At 40.0% G+C, this 24358-nt stretch overlaps 1 protein-coding gene across 5 annotated transcripts in view; it reads right to left on the bottom strand.

Moving 5' to 3' along the window:
- Positions 1–23327, bottom strand: part of ccdc9b (coiled-coil domain containing 9B) — a 28444-nt gene extending 5117 nt beyond the window's left edge. For 2 of the 5 annotated variants that reach the window (XR_014125488.1, XM_035532823.2), the window contains exons 1-10: positions 23071–23327; positions 13720–13827; positions 11882–11986; positions 10844–10987; positions 10262–10411; positions 7585–7659; positions 3943–4127; positions 1499–1548; positions 1148–1201; positions 482–578 (exon numbers count right to left, since the gene is read on the bottom strand). Coding sequence is in view for 4 of the 5 variants with exons in the window: in XM_035532823.2 (XP_035388716.1) it covers positions 482–578; positions 1148–1201; positions 1499–1548; positions 3943–4127; positions 7585–7659; positions 10262–10411; positions 10844–10987; positions 11882–11986; positions 13720–13827; positions 23071–23082 (980 nt within the window). In the remaining variant the exon portion in view is untranslated. Of the gene's footprint in view, positions 1–481; positions 579–1147; positions 1202–1498; positions 1549–3942; positions 4128–7584; positions 7660–10261; positions 10412–10843; positions 10988–11810; positions 11987–13719; positions 13828–20867; positions 21014–23070 lie in introns of those variants that run through there. The other 3 variants (XM_081721196.1, XM_035532825.2, XM_081721197.1) reach the window with 3 other exon arrangements.
- Between the last annotated feature and the right edge of the window lie 1031 nt (positions 23328–24358).

The raw sequence follows: 24358 nt of genomic DNA, 5'->3' as shown, positions 1-24358 counted from the left end.
TCTTTACAAGGCCAATATTGCAACTAACATGCAAACATTAAATAACACCCGTCACTCATCTTTCAGTTTCAGTGGACATGAACAGACAACATGATACAACAGAAATGTAGTATTTAGTCAGTGTTTTGTACGAGTATGCACTCATGATTGTACAGTTATTGAGACCAACTCTTTAGGAAGCACCACTAATGGACCTTTATAGGATAAAAGTGAAAATATTTTAGGAATCTATTCATTTTAGCTAATTATCTAATTTAATATTTAGCCAAGTTGTCTACTTACCAAGACTAATGTAGCTATGCATATTTAGTGTGTCCAAATTTGTTGAAAACTAAGAAAGTATTTATGGAAACATTAAGCAGCCTTGGGTAGAAAATTATTAGCTTACTGATCAGAATTTCTATTACAATATTATTAAAGTAATATTGGAAGCACGAAAAAGCAGTCCAGGACTAAATGTGTGTTACACAGCTTCTCCCACCTCCGGGCTCTGCCCGTCAGACGATCCTTTCCTTTTGCTTTGCTGCCAACCACAGGAACATTCTTCCCTCTCTTATCATGTTGTCTAACTGGGTGACCTTAATAATATGACAATGCAGCATGTAACATTAACATCATGACAGAGCATTCCATTTCAGTGACAAATATAATTGAAATTACAAATTTTAAAAGCATGGGATTTTATAATTTTACACATGTGGTTGATGTTACATGAAATAAGACAAGATGCTGTGTTCTACTTCCTTCTGACCTGTGGCTTATGCATGGTCACTGCAGTTCACACAAGAACATCACAAAGAAAGACAAATGATCTTTTAGTAAGTGTTAGGAAACAAAACATGTTTTAATAATAGTCCCCATGTATCATGAACACTTTCAAATTTCATTTAAACATACCACAATAAACATGCATAGGTGGAGTCAGATGAAAGGGCAGGGACCAGTAGGAGATTATAAATATGTGTAGGTGGAGTCAGATGAAAGGGCAGGGACCAGTAGGAGATTATAAACATGTGTAGGTGGAGTCAGATGAAAGGGCAGTGGCCATTATGAGATTATAAGATAGTTAGCAAAGATGCCAGCAGGGCACATGGGTTGAAAGTAAAAAAATGAAATAATTTGTAGATTGGGCATAAGATTTGCCTACCTCGAGATTCTGCTGCCAAGGATCTTAAATGCCCCCCTCTTGGTTTTCTACCTCCTGGTATTCCAGAGAACAGTTATTAATTAATAAATGAAGACTTAAGTAACGTATAAAATTCTCAAGTATTTTGTGTGATCACCCTCCTTCAAAACAAACAATATTGCATACTATGGCTTTCTTTGCACAAGAGATAAAAATCAGTAAATTAAATGGTTTTGAAAAAAAGTGAGAAAGACCCCTACTTCTATACTCCCTTTCCCGATCCCCCATATCTTGTCTTTTGCAAGTGGACCCGTTTCAACCATCAAAAAATGTTTAGTTTCCTAAAGACTGATTTCATATCAATGCTCTCACCTCTGTTCTGTGTTCCTCTCTTTGGTGTCCCTTGCACTTTCTCAGAAAACCTGTAAAGAGAATTTGTTGACAGGCAATCCAGGTGGACCAGGTCAATCAATAATGTGTGCAAGTAGGTGTCACACTGCTAATACACAAGTGCAACACAAAATTCAGATGTTCACATAAAGGCCTATGTGAAATTTGTCCACTTAGTTTTCTCATTTTGGATGGTATCTTTCTATGGAAGCATATTAGAAAGCCTCTTCTAAAAAATATAATATTTTGATAATACTGTTAATCATTCAACAGTCATCCTCTGTGTGTATGCAGTACTCAAACATTTCATGCCTCAATTTCATGCTCCCTTCAGTTCACTGTGGGTTTACAAACAATCCCAAATAAGGCAAGGCATTCTAAGCCACTCTAAAAATAGGCTCATGCTCAATGTCTTTTTCAGAAGGGAATCATTTTAGTATGTCAAATGCTGTTCTGTTGAGAACGTCCAGACATGGGAGTGTTAAACACTGGAACAGCACTTATTGCACAGTAGACCTTCCACATTCTCATATCTACACACACACAAAAAAAAAAAACCCTACTGTAGACTCACGGACCACAGAAACAGACTAGAAGCCAGGGCTCTGACCTGTCCATAAAGTGATGAAATGGTGAGGAATTAAATGGTGGCCATAGAAGGCTGGAAGTCCAGCTGCAATATATTTTGCTGTGGACCTGATTTTGTCCCAAAGCCCATAATGGTCTCCCAAGTTCTACTTGCCAGACAGTCAAGTTAGTCATTGCATGACTAAGAAAGAGTGTTCTAAAAAGTTTTCAAATAAAAATGAAGTATGAGGTATGAGTGATGCAAGGGTTTAGTTTCTATCATCAAAGTTGCTATAATATACTGCACAACAGAGATCGAAACATACCTGGTACCCCTTACATTTCTCGCTGGTTTCTCCTTTAACTCATTATGTTGATAACCCATGGTTTTCCTCCATTTTAAACTGCACAATTTTGGGTATACAAAATATTAATTTTTTCATCCTTCAGCTTTTGATGGAACAATTGTATTTGATGGGTTAAGCGTTTTGATCTGAAAGACTTTGCCACTCTTGTTCTTGCTACACTAGGTAGATAGATATTCCAGGGGTGACAACTGAGTCCTTGCAATAAAAAAAACAAAAAACATCAGCCATTTCCCCTTTTTGTATAATCAGTTATTTTACTTTTTCAATTTTTGTAAAACCTTTACATTAAAATTTCATTAAAATGCTAAATATGTTTTATTTGGACTTACTTTACTTCAGTCATGTGGGCATATTAAAATAAAACTTATAAAGCATTATTGCATTATTGTTTTTGTTTTGTAGAATGCAGAAGAACAGTCTATGGATATGTATTTTTTTTTTTTTATTGCAAGGGCTCATTTATTTAAATGTGTATTTTCTAAAAGGTTAGCCAACTTTGTTATTATTCTTACATTAACAGACATTTCATAAAACTTGCTTCAAATTTGCTCCCTCAAACTTACTGTCATATAATAATATCAACAGTCACTAGGGGATTTCTACACAACTACACTCAGAAATCAAAACGGTCAAAAAAGATTTAGCCAAAACACGGTCAAAAAAAGAAAGAAAGAAAGAAGCAACAAAAACCATCTGAACTTTCCACAACTGTGGAACACTCCTGATGTAAAATTTCATCCCAAGTGAACTGACAAAACTGAAGTCTGTCTGAAGTGCTTTAAAATGTCTGTGTTTCAGCTAAAGTGAAGAATAACAACTATCATGCGTAATCATGCTTTCATGCTTAAAAACCCCCCAAAACTAAACAGGTAGCTCTGCAGTGATGTCTGCATGAGCATGGACCAAAAACAAACAAACAAAAAGACTAACAACCGTGGCTAACAGCTCAAGAGCTGAAAGTCAGTGAGTACACCATTTGGAATCTGTGCATTATTTCAAACAACAACAACAAAAAAAGGTGTGTCAGATTAGAGGCACTCATCTTTCTAATTTTTTCATTTATTCTATTTTTGTGTGTTTTTCTTTTTAAAATCTGCTTTAATGAATCACATTTCAAGTCTTGTTGACTGGATTAGTAATGCCTTTGCAGAAAACACATAGTTTATAAAACCTGCATGCACCTGGAAAATCCTAGCACGTTAGCCATGAAATATTTTTTTGTTAGTTTTTGATGCCATTTTTAGCATGAGCAAAGCCAAGAAGTCACTAGCACACAAGAAAGACTCAAGTCAGTTTCCACAAAACAGCAATTTATCACTATTTAAAGAGGCAACTAGGCATGGCAACAGAAACTGCTCAACAGGCAAAGAAAAAAAAGGAATCAAGCAAACAAGCTCAATGAAACTCAAATGAATGCCCAAGCCAAGGCAAGGCACACAAAGGGCACAGAGGGCATGCATCATGCACAGGGCAGTGAGAGCAGCAGCTTACATAAGCTCTGGTTTGTCCATGTCCCAGGCCCTCCTCCATTGTCCTTGGGAATTCCGGTGGCGGGCCACGCGCTCTTTATCGATTTCATCACGCTCCTTCTTCCAGCGCAAATACTCCAGTTGCCCTTCACGGGACGTGGCCACGTCAAGGTCAGCACTGCCCACAGTATCGGGGCCATCTGTTGACTAAAATTGAGTGAAGAGTAAGCCAGCAGTCATGCATGCCCCACAAGACGCACAATTTTCAGGAATCAAAAATAAATAAATAAACACATTAAAACAACAACAACAACAAAAAAAAATCAAGAGGCCAAAATTCTAGTGGAGGTTGCTTCTCATTTGGATTCATCATCAGATAAATAAGCAAACTGCCAAAGGGGGAACATTTGCAGGAATGAGGCTCATGTTCTTGCAAACAAGAAAATACCTGATTAAGACAGTGATGGGAATTCACACACACACACATTATAAACAAACAAAGGAAATCTGGCCTAATACATTGGCAGGGCTGGCACAGTTGTGATTTTGACCGTAACTGTTGGCACTTTTGTCAATGCAACCATAAATAGTCACCTCATTGCAGTCTAATATATATGGTGATTGTGATGAACAAATAAGGCAGATTAGACTACAAAAAATCAATTCCAGTGAACAGAGCGTAAAATGATAAAAATGTATTTACAAAAGCCAGGCTTGAGTTGTTGGGACACCCAATTTCACAGAAAAGGCATAAATTGTGATAACATCTATGTAGAAGTTACAAAGTCTAACCTAGAAGAAGAAAAGATTGGCAAATTTAGGTTCCCTGTGCCTTTAAAGTATGAGGTATTTTCTGACGTAAAATCAGGTGAAGGCTGAGAGGAAGCAATCCTCTAGGTACAGTCAGCAACATGGCACGCATGACAGTCCGGTGTCCTCCTCTCAGGGGATAGGCCTCTGGGTTAGCAATCTCTCACACTTCCCTGTCTGCATGAAAAGTGTATGTTCCACTATGCAGTTCACACCCTCAACTTGGTCCTGTGCCATAATGCTTATTTGTTGATTTAGAAGGGAAAAAAGCTGGTACGACATGAATTTACAAGAAATCATATTAAGCTAATAAAATAATTTGCAGTGTCATGTTAAAAATAGATTAATTCCAGCCATCTCTAAAATCATACCTACTGCTCAGTTGTCAATTGAAACTCCTTCTGTGCCATAATCATTTTGAGAAGAAATGTACATTATGGTTTCAGATAGGGATGACATGATACCAACTTTTCTGTATGGACCTGATACCAATATCTTGCATTTGAATGTTGATATTAATACTGATCCAATCTGACATTATAATTTCATATATTTGACAGAAATATAAATAACACTATTTTAAAAAAAAATCTGTGTTTACAAGACTAAAGCATTTTATATTTTTCCTTCCTTCCACTGGCATATAGTCAGTGTCTCTCTTAGTGAGAACATTTCTTGCCTTTGTCATCATGCTCTTGGTTCTCAGCTGTACTGTACCCCCCCCCCCCCCCCATCACATTGTCTCTCTGCTTAGCATGGCTGCTGAAATTTACACTATAGATCATCTGCATTTCTTTCATTATTGAACACAACAGTAATATCACATGAACTTAATATTGACCTTGTAATTGTTGTTCTTGTGAATTTCAGTGATAAATCGCTGTTCTACCCGCTACACACCAGGCACTATGTGAGCAGAGAGGATACTGTACTATGAGTGTATCTTCATTTAAAACCAATAGAAATGTAATATGATAACAATTGTAAGATAGTTATTCTTTCTAGCCAAATAAATAATTGAAGTCTACAGCTTATTCTCCAGCTTCTTATTCAAAATTCCCAGTCCACCAACTCAGCAGGCTAATGGCAAACAGCATTTTTTCCTGGGATTTGAATACACTAAAGCCATATATTAATTAACTTCATGAATTTAGAGAGGGAGAGTGCTTTACTTGTTTGGATATTCTTTCTTCTTTCCCCAAACTTCCTGTACTTCACAGCCAAACAGGAAATGTCATCGTTTTTTATGTAATGGACTTAAAACAAATCACTGTTTGTCATGGTTCTATGGCAGTGAACAGTGCTAAAATGCCATTTTGTCTTATTTAAATCAATTCACCTTCGATATATGGTTTTGGATCAGTGCCTTTTCCAGTTTTGGACTAAATCCAGTACAGCTGTAATTGTATTTGATTAGAACAGTGCCCAAAAAACATAAACTAAGCTCATAACATCATAAAGAAAAGCAAGTATCTTTAATCACATAAGCTGACGAACATATCTCTGCCTCAGTAAGTTATGAATGTCCGCAAGCAATGAATATGTTCCATATTCAAATGCTATCATTATTTATAGGATTCATTACAACTGACTAAAAATAATTTTGCTGTGCTCAAATCTCCACATCATCTGTTTGATATACCTTGCACACAAGATGTAAAATATTATAAATTAATATGCAAATTTACATGCAAATCACCCTTTTTTTCAAAATGGCAATTAAACAGGCTATTGGTAAGATGGTACATTGTTGACACTTGTAAATGACCTGGTCTTGATCATAAAGTGAATGAAATTTCCAAAATTGAAATTATCCAAAAGGGTATGGAGTCAGTAAAGTTTTCCTCAGCTTGTCTTTACTGTGTGGGCTCATCATCTTCAAAGGGCTTTGGGATAGCCAATCAAACCATTCAGAAATCAATTAATATTGTTACTTCTAGTAATCAGTCACTTACAAGAAAATAATTCCTTTTAAATATCAGTCCACATGAGGTTGATGTTTCATACGCTTGTGATGGTTTGGTGCTAGACCAGGGGCCTCCACTGCTTACCCCACTCTTGAAGCTAACTGCATATGGTACATTTTTGTCTTGTTTATAAACTCTTCTTGAAAGCATAAATATGTTGAAAAAGTGATAGTTAAGTGTAAATGATGCTGAAGAAACTTATAGGAGGACCATTTCAGACTACACTCTCCATTTCTATTCTCCAGTTCGGAAGCTAATTCAGCTGTCCATGTTACATGTGGTAGAAATTTTAAATCCTAAAATGTCATAACACGTGACCAAATGTAATTTATAAACCACTGCATGGTGGATGTGTTCTCAGCAAGTACTGAGTAACAGAGGAACATGCACAGATCAACCAAAATGGGCAGAGACAGCTTTATTCATGGGAAACATTTCCCTAGAAGGAGACCTAAATCCTCAAACCCTTATAACATGGGCAGTTATGTTGGGCAAAACCTTCCTAGTGGTACTGTTTAAGTAATATTTTCTATAATTTAAGGTCATTCTCATACCTGCCCCTGGCCAGTAATTAAAAACTTTGCATTGCTCTTTTAATTTTAAGTGGTAGAACTAGTACTGGCCAATATCAAATTGCGGCATAAGGTCTTTTGGTTTCTGCTACTGCCAAGACATACATCACCATCACAAAAAAATATGTACCTCTTTTTTATAAAGAGTAGAAACATTAGGGTGACATTAGCACTCGAAGCAACCTTTCTGAATGGCATTATACTAGTGGTAAACTTGGAGAGACAGGAAGATGGCAGACAGAGGTGGAATAGAAAGGCAACAAAGAAAGGAGACAGAGAGCGTAAGAGAGGGATGGAGAGAAAGGAACAGCTCACCTGAGGATAGGGATCATACTCGCCAAGTCCATAACTGGCCTCAGTGTGACTCTTTTGTTCGGATTTCCTCCCAGCCTTGAGACAGAGAGAAAGAAACATAGAAACATAAGAGAAACAACTGCTGTAGAAACAAACATATAACAGCTAAGAGACAATGTAAAGCCAATTTGTCATTATAATAACAAACCCAGAGATCATGATCAATGGCCTAGTTACAGCTTACTTCCTCTAAGCAGTCAAGTTTGATCAACCCTGGAGGTGTTTTATTTGACATTAAAACACTCTACATTATCCTACATATTACACGGCTACTTACCAGGGGAAAAGGAAAAAAATTAAAACTCAACGACCTGACACAAAGATCAGTACTGAACGCATTTTATTATCTGGTTAAGCATCCACTAAGAAAAAAGGGGAAAAAAAGCAAACCTGCATACACCTTAGAATGCCCTGACTGACCAAACAGAATAGTGTTCCACATAGTCGTTAAATAAAGTTCACTTGAAGTGAATACACATTTAAAAAAGTCAAGAATGATTTTACAACATTGCATGTTTGTCTGTGTTTCTATGGAAAAATATAAAAATAACAAAAGTAAATATTACATAAAGGGCACGTGTGGATAAAGGGTTATACTGCCCTCACCTGGACAAAACCAGTCTCTTTAGAAAAGGCTTACTTCATCAACAATAGCATTCTCCTTTCATTTCAGGAAACAATAGTTGGGGAAAATATTTATAGACACAATACTGTAGCTGATCTACTAGGAACAATATATGGTTTATCTATGTTAACTATACCCATAAACACACACAAAGCAAACGAAAGGTGTCAGACTGTTTGAGGAGAGATAAAACACAGAGACAGACGAGAGAGTGACAAATTGAAAGAGAGAGAATGTCAGACTCACTGCTTGGGGACAAATAAATACACATGCTTGTGAGTGCACACATGCACAGAGCACAAACATGCAAACTGAGACATGTTTAGCCTCTTAGCCAGCCAATTCTGGAACCCCACCTCTCCTCTCCTCTCAGCTGCTGCATAATTTGGCCTTTCAGAACAAAGACAGCTAAATGTTAATTAGATTAAAAACCTACTGTTGATTATGTCAGGAAGCAATGCCATTGAGAGAGAGAGAGAGACAGGAGATTAAGAACAGAGAGCATGATGAGCAGGTGCTGAATCAGAGAGCAAGCTGCCTTCCTTTTCTCTCCTCTTTGTGGTTGCGTCTAGCCTACACACTGGGAGTATGTGAATCGCATTTGTCCCATGCACTCAGTCCCAGACGAAGCGGAAGCAATGGCACCTCTCAAGCATCTGGTCTGCACTGACACACTGCAGCACGACCATCACCAGAGTCATCCTGCAGTGATCTGCTCCCAACGATTTGGTGACGTAGCTCAGGAATTCAGGGAGCCTCGCTCGTTTGTGACTCAGCTTCACTCCCACTAGTATTAATGGAGTCTCTCATCAGCAAGACAGAAATCTACAGTCCAAACCAGCACACCCTGCTGTGCAATGCTACAGAAAAACAATGCCAAGAAAATGCTTGGATTTGCTGCAAGTCAAAGCAGAATGCATACAAACAAGTAAGAACCCATCTATCAATTGTGATAACGGCCACTAAAAACTTCAAACACATTGGTATTGATCTCATTTCAAAATTAATTTTGATATAACAGATGTCGCAAAAGGTACCAACTAATGGACTGAGGACAGAAAGATAAAAGGAGTAGACTTCGTGGTACAAAAGTACTACATTTTTAGTGGAATACTTGGAACAGCTGAATCATGGTTATTTCATGGTTCTGAATAGACATTAGCTCTGCTGAATTCTGAAAAGCACAGGTGGCACTGAGAATGGTTAGTCTCAGCAGACCCTCCCCCCAAGTGCAACAGTCTGGGTTTCTTGAGACTGTGGGGTGCAGGACATTCCTTCATGTCTAGAAGCTATTCAGCACAACAGGGTCTGAGACAAAGAAAGCTGAGTACGCAAGTCAATGTGAAGGAAGGCAGTGGGAATTTAAAAAAAGGGGGCAAGTTTGGAGTTAAGTGGAGAGGGAGCAAAACTGAGATTTATCCATATGGACTTGTTTACAATGTGTCTCCAAAGGTAATGGTACCAAGGGGCTGACAGAGTACTGTACCCAACAGAGGCTGCAACAACAGGACCACTGACTCTTGCTAGGACTGAAGCGTGGCTGTACCATAGAGACCATGGGAAAGGCTTCCTTTGATGTGAGTGTGCCCTGCAGTGCATGGATGCACAGTATTATCACCGTATCTTGCACGGGCCCAAAGTTTCAGGCGAGGGCAAAACATACAAGGCCTGTGCATATGGCTCTTAGCAGCTTCAAGAACAATAAGGCAGTTCACAGAAAGCATCTAATCTTACAGCAACTCATTCTCACAGCAGAGCGCTTGATGTTGGTATGTCTGCTGTATGATCCTGAATATTGTCCTCATTCTACCTTATACTGTACATCGGTGTACATGTACAACCACAATAAAAATGAACTGAATTGACCTAGCACTAAACTACATAATACTGTTAAACAGCAGCATGCCAGAACATAATGTCTATGCAGATTATATATAAAAAAAAAAAAAAATCACACACACACACACACACACACACACACACACACACACACACACACACACACACACACACCTGGGCTTGTGTGCCTCCTTTGGTGCTTAGGCTATGCCATCCACCTGCAGTAGTTTCTGCCAGGCCTTCCTTGTCCTCAATAGGGAGCTTGGTGCCCACTGGGCTTGTAGGACCACTCTTGTCCACTCTCTCACTGACCACCCTCTTCCCCTGAGACAACAGGGCAGGTCTCAGACCTTCACAGACTTCACTTCACACCAAATGAAAGATACTCAAACTTATCACAACATTTTTAAGTATGTTATTTTAGTACAATTAGGGAATTTTAAGGATTTCCATCAATTGTAGTCTGTTGTGCCACATGCATGAATTTCCTTCGCTACATGAATGGAGCGGTTTTACACAAGCTGTTTCACAACCTTCATATAGCAATTCAAATGAACTATAAAATCCAGCCTATTCCAGAAACCAATCCACAGGCTAAACCTGACTCAGTCTCAAAAGAAACAGGTACCTATGGCAACTGCCAACTAAACCATTTCACAGCATGAGGACACTTACTCATCTCATGGTTCCCATATCAAAGCTTGAAAACTGCATTGCTAATTCAGGCATATGTCACACACACAGTTCAGGACTTGCCTTGGTGTTTCCTGACGTTGTAACGAGCAGCTGCCTCCGTTTGCCCCGGCCAGCACTGAAAATGGCAGACCCTGTTTCTCCCTGCTCCTGTGGGCTTTTGGGGCTTGTGCCCCCTGAGCCCTTCTTGGTCACCACACGCTTTTCCTTCGCCACAAGAGAATAGGGGAAAAAAAGAGGAATTGATTAGTCCACTTTGTAACCATTACAAAGTAGGGCAAGGTTTGGTGGTTAGCATATTTGCTTCTCAGCGCTATGGTCTTGGGTTTGAGTCCCTATCTGGGGGGAGTTTCCATGTTCTCCCTGTGTCTGTGTGGGTTTCCTTCGCGGTCTCCAGTTTCCTCCCACAGTCCAAAAACATGGATGGTGAGTGTTTGTAAAAGCCGATATCTGTCTGTAAAGCATCCTTGAGTCTGAGAAAGGCTCCATGTAAATAAATAATAATAATTACTTGTACATGAACAATACATTTTTTCCCTTGAATCTTTTGTTTATGCACATGTCAACTATGGGGTGTTAACTACTCATATAAAAAATGCTAATCACTTTGTGTGCACCAATAACTAGCTAGATGCCCAGCAAGTTAGCTACTGCATAGATGCACAAAGATGCCTTGTGCATGTGCATTTGAACAATGGCACTCAGTCAGTTAGTGAGTAAAAATGTCTTCTAGGCTGTCCCTCTAGGCATTTTGGCAGCAACATAATACATTGCAAAGGTTTACCAGATTTCAATCAGAATACTCTATAAGGACATGCAGTTGGCTGTTCACAGTATTAAAACCCTTCAAAATAACATGTAACTCAAAAATACTACTGATTCTAAGTTAATGATAACCAGTTAGAGTAATCTTTGCCAGCTTTCATACAGTGTTGGCCACAACGTCATGGAAAAGCAGACAATCTCTGTAAACAATTTCAGTACACAAAGTGAATAAAACAATAAATAAAAACAATACATAATACAGTACCACATGAATCATGAATTGGGGGCTGGGAGGTGGTGTCAGCATCAAATGAAGAAGGGCACCAGGCCACTCACTGTTGGGGACTTGTTGATGGTGATGATGAGGTCTTCAACTTTCCCTTTCCGGCTATGCAGAGCCATGCCCTCCTGCTCTGCCCGCTTCTTATCCTCCTCCACCTCCTTCAAGACACAATGGAGCTGAGAGTCAACCAATGCACACAGCCAGGTGTGACTGCTTCCAAAAAGATTGGCTCTAGTAGCTGTAGCCCTGGACATGGGTTAAATACTTTGCTTCAAAATGTTAAAAGGTGCTAACTATTAAACAAAGCTAGTCTTGAGCAACATGCCTGGGGCCCTCTGGCTTTCACCAACATGGCAGCATGATGGGGTTTAGCATTCCTGGATTAAGGGAAATTTTGAATGGCATGCCACAATTTAAAATGTATTAAAATATGTATTAAAATAACAATTACCAATAAAGATCTAACCTTGTAAATTTGCCTTATATTACAGCATTGACTATACTAGACTGTACAACAAAATTATATAAAAGGTGGACCTTAAAAAAATTCAAAGCTGTTTTTAGAAATGTTCTATCTCATGCGATTTAGTGATATGTAGTTAAATTTTACATATAATTAATGTAACATTCATAAATAAGGCTGTTATTGCATTTAAAATGTGTACAAATGTACTTCTAAAATGTACAGTGTATGAGTTTTGCCTATATTTGGCCTCATAGCATCTCCAGCAGTAGTCAAGCAGTAGTCTGCTACCATAGAGGGAATCCACCAGAGTATGCGAGAGGGGCGGCATGAATGTGGAGCAGGGAGCAAAGCAATGCAGTTTGGCCTGGAATGAGGAGCGAGCTGTCACAAGTCAGAGCACTGGGGTTTTGTCTTGCTCCAAGATGGCTCTAGTACCACTTAAGGGCAACACGTAACAATAGCGCATAATTAAGTTGCACTTAACATTTTAACAAGATTGGAGCTGTCTAGGTATTTTTAACAGAGTCCACGTAAATGATAAAAAAATAAAAGTGTCTAAAACTCCTAATGGTCAACATGAGCACGGTGTGGTAATCACTACCACAAATAACTGGAATTTAACAAGACATATCTTAAACACGACAGTTTTCTGTGCACTGGGAAGTGTCCCTGTAGGATGCACAAAAGGAAAAACAACAATATTATTGTTGGAGTGGGAGGGGGATCTTAAACAATTTTATGAACAAAGCCTTTTGCAGCCTACTTCTGTTTTCAATAACACGTTACTTGTGTCCAGAACGTCCTTATCTGTGATCAAATCACTGAAAAACATGGCCTTTTGTGGCTTACTGCTTTATTAAAACAGAAGCATTTTATCTGGCTTGAAAGGGAATGGAGAATGGGAAATGGATACACTGGAGCGGAGTTGGAGTGTAGGGACTGCAGGAATAAGAAAAAACTGGAGTGGAGGTGGAATGGAGTGATTACACAACACTTTTCTGCAGATACACTCCACTCACATACACTGGGATCCTCTTTCCTTGGTACTGCTTTTTCATACTATACATAATGACATATGAGTATACTGGAACCAAAAACTAACTAAAGGTGATTCTGAAAACACATGGATTCAGCATGCAAAAATAAATAACAGGTATTTATTGCAGCAAGCAAAACCATTGTTGAGCAGTGTTATTGGTCACATTCTGATTCTCAGGCCCACATTTACTCTATACAATTCTTTGTGAAGGGAGAACTATATGACTATAGCAAACTTTCCATCATAAAACACAACCAGCTATCTGTCTCATCAAAACATTAATCTAACGTTATTGCCCAGAATAGCCTTGTAAAATTTAGTGTATTCTGAAACAAAACAGTTTGCGAGTAGCTAACAGTCTAGGGAGTCCAATCCAATGACCTCACCTGATAGCGCTTCATGAGGGCTTCATTCTTCTTGCGCAAAGCTTCAATCTTCCGGTCCAGCTCAGCGTCTTTCTGTTCCTTCTTCAGCAGCATTGTGTCTGTGGGGCTCTGGGGACAAAATCGTTTTAGTCCCGTTTCAAACTCAAACCATTTTTGGTTATAGCGCAGCCACAATACTTAAAGTTTAAATAGATTGCAGGACATAAATATGTGAAACTCCTTCACATAAACAGTACCAGCCTGAGTGTATCTGACGTTTGCATTATGTTACCCTAAAAATGGCTCTAAGTACCAGCTCAAGCTTGGGCAGTATACTTTATTAACCCTCTGGGGTTCACCATGACATCAGTGAAGGATGCTATAATGATACAGAAATCAAAATAGAATGCACATTACTATATTCAGCGAACAAGATATTAATTACAACAATAAATAGTAAGAATTATATGCTTCCAAAAAAAACATGGTTTTTAAAGAACTACAGAAGTTTTTTTTTTAATTAAAAAAAACAAACAAACAAAAAAAACCTAAGAAAAAAACTAATACTTATTTTAAACCTGCAAGTTATTTCAGTCAAGTCTATGATGTACATTTGTTGTACTTCCTCCTGGCCCATTTCCTGCAGTAACAACATGTTTGACGCTTCTGTAGTTTTAGCTACATATCACCACCTCACACCACAGCCCAACCCCCAGGAATACCATATACCAGACTATTCTTTCAAGGCTATCTTGGAGCATGGGAGTCTGGGTAGTGCAACCCTTATACTCAACTGTGCAACTCCCTGCTTGTGGATACTGCATTACTGGGGTCAGTTTCCACGATGCAACATGATCACCTTACGTCCCAAAAATTCTGTTAATGTCAGCGCGATTGCCCATGGAAGCATGGTCTGCAGAAGCTCCCCTCCCCCACACTGAATGAACAGGAGGTGCTCATGCTGCCCAAGTGACCGTCACTGCAACAACCTGACCACAGTTCATGTCCATGGATCATCTGCATCACAGGTTCCCAAGCAGCAAATGCAACTAGTGATTTCCATACAATTCTTCACTATGGTTGCTTCAAGAGTGGTGGCTACTAATCAATAAAGTACAAAGTTTAGAACTTTAGTTTGTTTAAATTGTAGCTTCAGATTATTTGAGCACTTTGTAATGTGTGGTTAATGCAGACCACAATCGAAATAAAAATCACAGCATGTATGAAAACTTTGCAACACTTTGTTGTGCCTAAAATGATTAAAACTGGGCTGAATAACACTAAAAATTACTAGGGTGTAACAATTCACATTTTCAGATTTAGTGCAATTTTTATTCAATTTTGGGAGGTCAAAATTTGATTTGGTGTTTGATATTTTAAAGATTTAATGATTAAGCAGAGTTCCAACTATACCATAGGCAAAGTTTATTTGAATAACACATTTCCATATACAATGGCAATCCTACACAAATGATTTTGGTTCTAAATACAAACTTTATTTCAAAATTACTGCAAAGTGATATTTGTCAAGTGACCTTATAAAACTGCGTAGTTAAGCTATAAAACAGCACAAAAGTACTTTTTTTCTGTACTTGGGTTTTTTATTAAAACAAAGTTTAGGAAAAGTCTAAATAATAAGCTCATTGTTACATAATGAGTATTAATGTAACAATGTCCATAGTTACTGGGCCCATATTATTTTATATATGGTATTTCCTCGATGTCCACTTACATTTTTGTTGATTAATGGTACAAAAATAGTCATAATTCATTTTTCCAAGACCATTCTTCAACCTCTCTTCATACTGAAACATGCCTTAGAACTGCAATGTGGGTGGGGCTAAACTTCTGTAGACTAAATAGGCAGAGATATAGAAATTAGTTTGTTCTCGTGACACAGAAACAGTGATTTCCAAACATGTTTTTGCAGCTTAGATTTCATATGTAGACTGCATAGATTGGGGAGTAGATATTGCCTTTTGAAATTTCAACAATATTTAAATATTACTTCAAAATTCTGTTTTAACAAAATGAGGGAAATTCAGTTTTCACGATGTGACAAATGAAAGAATTTAGCCTTTCTATAGCATGCCTGCTAGAACAGAGCATTCTATTTAAAGCAATTTATGCAATACTTTTGCCATGAAAAAAACAACACTACATGTGATCATAGATATAAGCATGCAAGTAATGTCCATTTGTAAATATTTGCCCTAAAAATGCTATCATTTAAACACTCAAACTGGCTTGAAGGACCAGAAGCTAGTCAGGTGGCTAAAGGGGAGCAGAGAAAGGATGCCTACACAGTGTGAGGCAGTGTCTGCAGGGACTACAAGCTCACAGATCAGAGAAAGGGGTAATTCAAGAGCAGAAGCAAATGTACTGGGAATCCAGCTCACATTGGAGGAGTACACAACAATCAGTCTCCTCTGCTCACTGCTCACACCAATCCTTCATCCTTACAAAATACACATCCAGCACACAGATGCAGAAGTCTAATGCACTTTTTTGTACTGTACACCATCTGATAATCAATATCTCAATATTTGCTTCCACGATATGCAAACGATCTATGCAACACATTAAAGCATTTCTTGTGTGCTGTGAGCATGCTGACCCAATCTCAGATTTTGCTGAGGAGGGTTCTTGAGTCATCAAAACAGTCACATCTTTCACGTGAAGCAACATGCGCAAGTAATTTTTCTAAAAATTTCAGGTCAAATGTTTTATCATATCAGTTGAAGGGATTGCCACAGTGCTTTTAACATATTGCTAAGCATGTCACTATGTTTGGTAGTATAATTGTATCATGACATTTTTCACCATATTATGCAGCCCAACTTCTAAAACCGTGTCCAGCTTTAGTAGTAAAGATACAGCTAGAGTCTCAGAGAAGTGCTAACTAGGACCTACACTAGGGCTGAAAGATATACAATATTTGGAAAAAGGTATTGGCACATCTACATATTACATTAACTTTTATGATATCCCATTCTAAACCTATAGGCATTAATATGGAATTTGTCCACCCTTTGCAGCTCTAACATGTTCTAATCTTCTGGGAAAGCTTTCCACAAGATTTTTTGAGTGCGTCTCCAAAGGATTTTGGGAATTTTTGCCCATTCATCTAAATGAGCATTTGTGAAGTCAGATACTGAGAGGGCCTGGCTCCCAATCTCCATTCTAGTTCATCCCACAGGGGTGGAGGTCAGGGCTCTTTGCAGCCCTGTCAAATTCTTCCGCACCAAAAACTTACCCAATCATGCCTTTATGGACATCACTTTGTTCCCCAAGGAAGTAGTCAAGCTGGAACAGAAAAGGTCCTTCCCCAAACTATTCCCATAATGTTGGAAGCATACAATTGTCCAAAATGTCTTGGTATGAAACATTAAGATTCCCTTTACCAGACCTAAGGGGCCTAGGCCAACACTTGAAAAACAACCCCATAGCATTATCCCTCCTCCACCAAGCTTTACAGTTGGCGCCAATGCCAGGAGAATGTTACATGCCTGACTGCATTCCCCAAAGCCAGACTCATCCATCAGACTGCCAGATAGAGAAGCGTGATTTGTCACTCCACAGAACAGGTTTCCAGAACAGGTCCATTAGCGGTGTGCTTTACACACTTGGCATTGTACTTGGTGAGATGAAGCTCACAAGCAGCTGCTCAACCATGGAATCCCAAATCATGAAGCTCCTGTAACAAAGTTTTTGTGCTGATGTTTAATGCCGGGGAGTTTCGGAAAAACAGTTAAAGCCCACTTACGCACTGTGTGCATCAGCACTCACCGACCCCACTCTGTAACTTTATGTGGCCTGCCACTTCATGGTTATGTGGTTCCTAAACCCTTCCACTTTTAAATAATACCACTCACAGCTGATTGTGCAAAATCTAGGAAGGAAGAAATTTCAGAAACTTTTGCAACGATGGCATCCTATTACAATAGCAATACAATATTACAATACCACGCTCTAATTCAGTGAGCTCTGCAGAATGACCCATTCTTTAACAAATGTCTGTAAAGTCAGACGGTATGGCTAGGTGCTTGATTTTATACACATGTAGCAACTGAAACTGAATGAAACAGCTGAATTCTGTCAGGGTATGGCCCGTCCTCCTGAACGTCTCCCCGTGTGTTCGTGTGTGTGTGTGCGTGCGCGCTCGTCAGTGTGGCCACCCGTGTTTCACACCTGCTCCTCATTGTGTCATTAGTATGCGTGTGTGTAAATAAAAGTGTGATCCTGTTTACGCAACTCGTCCCTGCATCCTGCTTAACCTCCTACGCGTCACAAAAACACCGACCACCAAAAGCATGCCTGGGATGAAAGGCAAAAAAAAAAGGAAGGAGAAGAAAGGACCTAAACACCCTCCCACAGCCATCGCAGGAAAGCCCTCCATACTTTTGGGCACACTCCAGACTCCCACAACAGGGGAGAGTGCCACTGGAGGATTTTGGGGGGACCCTGAGTGTGATCCAGGTGCGGATTCGGCGGAGTTATACGAAACCATGTCGGACTACCGGGACTGGTACAATGAGGTCCAGTACTTGGAGAACGGACTCCGCAAGGTCCTCAAAGAGACCTTCATTCATCTTGGCCTCACTCCATACTCCCACAACAGGAGAGGAAGCCACTGGACGATTTTGGGGGGGCCCTGAGTATGGTTCAGGATCAGACTCTGCGGAGTCCTACAGACCCCAGCCGGACTACGAGGATCGGCACTCAGAAGTGGACTCCGCTGGGTCCTACGACCCCTACATGGACTACTACAAGGGTTACGCGGATTGTGGAGATAGAGGGTTAGTGCGGCAACATCAGTCTGCGGCCGGACTTGGGGTTTGACTATGTGGACGATCCGCCAATGGAGGTGGAGAAGGTCCTCTATGGGGATCCTCCCACTGACAGTGACATTCAATCTGCCATCTCCACAAACGACAAGCTTCCGGCACCTACGATACTGCACAAGGCTCTGCCCAGGAGGTATCGCTTAGATGCAAACAAGCCATCCTGTGCAAAACATCTAGTGGCAACCTTATCCGAGGAAGAAACTCCCTTCACTAGGGCACACAACCCTGGAATTTGTGTCCCTTGCCTCATAGAGGCAAGAGGGAAGCGACACCAGTGCCCACCCCAGAGATGGGCAAAGTAGCAGGTGCACCTCCTGAAACAGGGCAGCAAAAGTTACCGCCTCCCAAATCGGCGAGGGGCGATCCCCCACAGGCAGGTTGGACTTCAGCCCAGCCGACGACTGGGGGACAGCCCAGGGGCTCTTACTGGCATACCTGGACTCCTTAATAATCCCTTGTGTAATTTTGTACCCATCCCTGTCACTGTGTCTGTCCCAGTTGCTTTGTCCCCCTTGGTGTCTGTGCCTGTGCGTGTGTCCGTCCCTGTGTCTGTTGTTGTCCTGGTCCCTGTCCTTACCCCCCTCTGTCTTGCTCACGCTGGCACGTGTTGGGTCACTCGGTCCTCTGGCCTTGCCATTTGGCGTTGGTTTTGGGGCCGTAGCCCGATAGGCTGGTGCACCAGGAGTCGCACCATCGAGGAGGGGCTCTGTCACGGTACGGCCCCTCCTCCCAAATGTCTCCCTGTGTGTGTGTGTGTGTGTGTGTGTTCGTCGGTGTACCCCCCCGGGTTCCAAACCTGCTCCTCGTTGTGTCATTAGTATGCGTGTATAAAAGTCTACCATTTACGTGATACTGTTGTTGGTGTTTGGATTTGATAGCCTGAGAGTTACGTCTTTAATATTGTGTATAACTAAAACGTGTGATCCTGTTTACACGACTCATCCCCGCATCCTGCTTAACCTCCTACGCATCACAAATTCAATGATTCAGAGGTGTGTCCCAATATTTTTGTCCACATAGTGCATCTTCGGCATAGTGATAACGCAATATGACATTCTCAAATAACACAAAAAGCTGAGATAGCAGTCTTTAGAACTCATCCGCTGTTATTTTGAACTACTTTAGCTTCATCTTTTAGTGTCAGAATGGAGCAGACAAAAAGTGTTTATCAGACTTGAATTTCAAGGTTTCTGTTAAGTCATGCTAAAGTTAATATTCTGGTGTTATTTGTTATAATTATATTTTGAATTCTTACTGACTATTCTGCTAGAAGTCTTGTTTGTCATAGTTTAAATATTTAGAGAGATTATAGATAGTGCTGAGCAACAATATTTTTGGAAAAGAACTTTGATCAAATTTATGACAATAATATGATGACATGATTTTAACATTTTTACTTGATAAGCATAAATGCAACAGCCTATCACACAGCAGAAATAAATGTGACAACAGCCAGTCAGTCTGTTTTGGCTTGCATATCAAAGTGCATGTCTATTTCCTACCAACCATTGTTTGAGGTACCAGTACTGAAGAAAACTCTGAACACTAGGAAAAATTAGTGGAACTAGCCACTGGAACGAAAGTGAAAGTGAACTCATATCATCCTCTAAACATCGGTTATATGGAAGTGGTCTGGGTATCTGAAAAGTAATGAAGCACATATCAAGACAGTTTGCAAAATATGTTGCTAATTGGTGCAAACCAAGACTGGAAACACAACAAATCTTTTCTATCACCTGAAAGGGTTCCATCCCCCTGACCACAGTGTGGAAAACGCAGCCAATGTTTGCCCATCCATGTTTTACCAATGCTAGTGGAGTTGTACCAAAACAATAAGTCATATCATCTCTTGCAGCCATTACCCCATATGAAAAGTGATTTAAAAAAAAAGAACAAGGTTATAACAAGCACAGTTTCAATGATATAACAAGTTCGGATGTACCAATTACTGGTTTGCAGGTTTGCATTTTTTTACACAGATTTCTACCTTTAAAACATTTGAGAGATGTAGAAGCAGTACATAATGTTATTTAATGTTACTTTATTTCAAGGCAGATAAAGCATGCTTGCAGTTAAAATGTTTACATTATATTGTTCTATTTTTGCAAATAAAATATTCTAAAGTCTACCTAATGAATGCTTAGGCTTCAGTCATTATCGGTCTCTTCAAACTGGCAGCAAAATCAAAGTTTGACTGATCATATTTTTGCCATATCCCCTAGCCGTAACTAGAACTTTGAATAAATTAATAAACTGATGCTTTTGTCAATTGTTTGTTAAGGTTGCTGATTGGCATCAAAATATTTATAAGAACATACTTACATGATTGTGTGTAGCTATTAGCCCTTCTTTGTATTAATCATTTTTAATATGTTCTCTTAAAATCAGCATTAATTATGTTACAGGAAAAGAGCTGGTGGAGAAGTAGGGTTGCTCTGGAAGCAGCAATCGACCTGCCAGTGCACGTCCTAAAAACAGAATAAAAAATGAACTCAAGATCCAAATAACTGTTCACAAAGGGTTAGCAAAGAGAGCAGCAAAAAGCTTAACCACAGGTCTTCTCTGTAGGCACAGACATGGCATTTCATTCTGACATGGCAGGGTACCAAAGTCTTCAGCAAGGCTCTACAACATTGATGGGCTTCAGTATTGCACTCTCAGAGAGAGAAGGATGCATCGGTGTGTCCACTGCATTCCCATCATCAAAGCCAAAGTGGCATGTGAAATGGAAGCGACGGCATGCGAGACAAATTTGTCAATCAGGAAGCATCCTGAATATTAATAATATTTTATATTAGCCAGGCTTTAAGTGAAAATAAGTGTATTCATGCTATACTGAACTATATAACGAATAGACCTAGTAACTATAAAAGTTTTTCCATCATGTTTCTTTTAGGCAAATCCCCCACTCTCAAGATGGAAAAGGAACATCAAGATACAAGTAAAAAAAACAAATGAACTCATTAGCCTGGATTTTCAACATAGTAATTGACAACTGATTGCAATATTGATATATATTGCAATATACAATATATAGAATGAAAAGAATTTCAAAGAATGCTTAAACAAATATCCAGCCTGAGTCCATATATTTCACCTTGACCCATCACCTCATATCAAAATAACATTTGTCTGTAATCTAGACACCAAACACTAATAGGCAGCCATGAGCAAAAGCTCTTATAGCAACAAAGACAAGAATGCTTGCCAATTACACCATCTGAGAAAGAATTCCTACTATATTTGCCACAATTAGCTCCTGTGGTGATAGTCTCTCAGTTGCAGCTGCCCCTTCATTTGCCAGTCAGCAAACAAGAGGCTAAAAGAAAGAGAGACTGGCAAGGTGGGGGAAACCAGCACAAAAAGCAGCTGGTCACGTCAGGGATGACAGAATCCTCACTCATCCATGTGACTTTGCACTCAAAGCAGAATAATGAGTCACATCACACACACGCACACCAGCAGACAAACTAGGAGGGCTGAGTCTGCCAACACAACCTGGGAAAAAGGGCACAAGGCAACAGCTGCTGAAACCAACTTTTTAACATATTACACTTGCAAGCTTTTAATAGGAATCTTAATCTGTCTTCTGTGAAATGCCTTAAATTTGAGGACCCAAGATTTGATTGGTTGATGTTAATGAAATAAGATATGCTAAATGTGGAATATGTAGATTTCTTAGTATTCTCTGTATTCTTGGTGCTGTTACTATAGTAAATCAAATTGACATCTTAGTGAGCACATTATGTGGGGCCTGAATAGTAGCGCTAGTGAGACAGAAAAAAGTGCTCATTGCAAATGGGAAAGGAGAGGGGGATGCATAGCCAATGAATGCTCAAAGATCAACACAGACAACAGACAGGGTTTTACATCATGGCTGGGGCTTAGAGAAGGGGAGTGTTTAGCAGGCAGAGAAACATCAGCTTCGGTTGTCAGGGTACCCAAACACAACATCACACTGCACACTGGGCACAGTGTACACACACACAGAAGGGCAGAATGCCCTGCTGGCAATGCCAAAACGAGTCACCAGTGTGGAAACAGGAACAGAGAACATGATAATCCAAGCACAGCTCCCCACCCCACCCCCAAACCATTTCCGAATCTTACAAAGCAAATGCCAAAACATATCAGCACAGACGATCAGCTGACGACAGATTCCCTACACTGGCCTCCTCCCCAGCTTAGGCAGCAAACATTCGCTCTCGCCACTGCGCATGTGGTGAGGGCATGATGGCAGCTAGCGTAGGGCTGACCACAGCGCTGCACTTGCCCCAAGAAACCATATTTAGCTGGACAGCTAGAAGAGAACACCAGAGAGAGAGAGCGAGAGAAAGCCCGAGCGAGACATGAGCGTCAGAAGAGGAGGGAGAAGGAGACGCAGATGACAGCCAGAGCTAAACAAAAGAGTGACAGACAGAAAGAGAGGGAGAGGAGGAGGGAGAAAGGGAGCTAGCAAGAGAGAACAAGAGAGTGAGACAGAGAGATGGAAAGGAGAGAAAGAGAGACCAACCAAGCCACTCACAGCTCTATCCATGTCAGCGGCAAAAGCTGGGTTCCTTCCAAACACAAGGAAGCCGAGAAGGCACCGAGAGCTGCATGAAGTCTGTGAGCATGCCTCGATTACAAATAAAACGCTGTCGGGCTATAAGCCAAGATCACCAACAAACACAAGAGCGCCCTTGCTAACAAATTTTATAGCAACGGCCCACTTTCTCCCTTGCACGCGCGCACACAATCACTCATACTTTATGCCCCTCTCTCTCTCACTCTCTCTCTCACTCTCTCTCTCTCTCTCACTCTCTCGCCACTCCTCCCACCGTGCTCCATCTAGCCCCCCCCCCCTTCTGTAGCACTTATTCGCAGTTAAAATAAACCTCGTACACCCCACCCTCTCCCTGCTTCCATTCTGCTGGAGAACACCCTAGCCTCTCAGGGGGGTCCTTTTTCTTATTTTTATGACAGATGTAGGGTTATCTGTAATTTTAAAATACAGGCGTTGCCTGTCAAGGGTGCAAACATTCAAGAATATTCGACCGCTTTTAGACAGAATGTCGGCCCACACTGACAAAGCTGCGAATTGTTCTGAGACACGACGTTTAAAGCAACTTGTCATATTTTATTCAAAAAAAGGTAGCTAGCTATCTAAAGTGTGTAAAATGATCAAAATGTCTATGACAAATTTCAATTAAACTTGGCATGTAGAACAGCTTATACAGCTAATCGCTAAATAACTGGTTAGATAAAAAGATCATTTTAACCAGAGCAAATGTATGTTAAAATCGACCTACAAAGTCGTGCATATATTCCCTTCAGGAAACACATACTTACCTCCAAGTTATCCTTTTCATAGATGTAAAGATTTGAAAAACAATCCATTATCGTGAAGTGGGGGGCGGCATCTTTTTGGTCTTTGAAGTCTTCGCTTTTGAAATCACTATACAAGACTTTACCCCGTGAGGTTTTCATTTTACCTGCTTTCTTGCTCATAATATTGTGGCGTTTATGTGTTCCTGTTAAATTACATGAAATGTATCCGACCGCTCTCACACAAAGCTCTGTCAAGGCAATGGGAAAATTCCAATTCGGCTGTTCAATCACTATTCTGCATGTAATACGCCATCTTGAGACATTCAGGGCCGTATCTATCTGATGTCGTACACGTGCAAGTAGGCCTAGTAGACCTAGGCACCTAATCAAAGCAATAGACTATTCTTCACTCTTATCCTATTACTGTAAGAAATAAGTAATAAAGTAACTAGCTGTATAGCTAGCTAGCTAACAGATGAATGGCCCTTCCTTGTTAATTGGTC

The sequence above is a fragment of the Electrophorus electricus genome, chromosome 10 (assembly GCF_041902795.1).
Source record: "Electrophorus electricus isolate QZ-2024a chromosome 10, ASM4190279v1, whole genome shotgun sequence".
Lineage (NCBI taxonomy): Eukaryota > Metazoa > Chordata > Actinopteri > Gymnotiformes > Gymnotidae > Electrophorus > Electrophorus electricus.
This window is presented reverse-complemented; position numbering and strand designations above follow the sequence as displayed.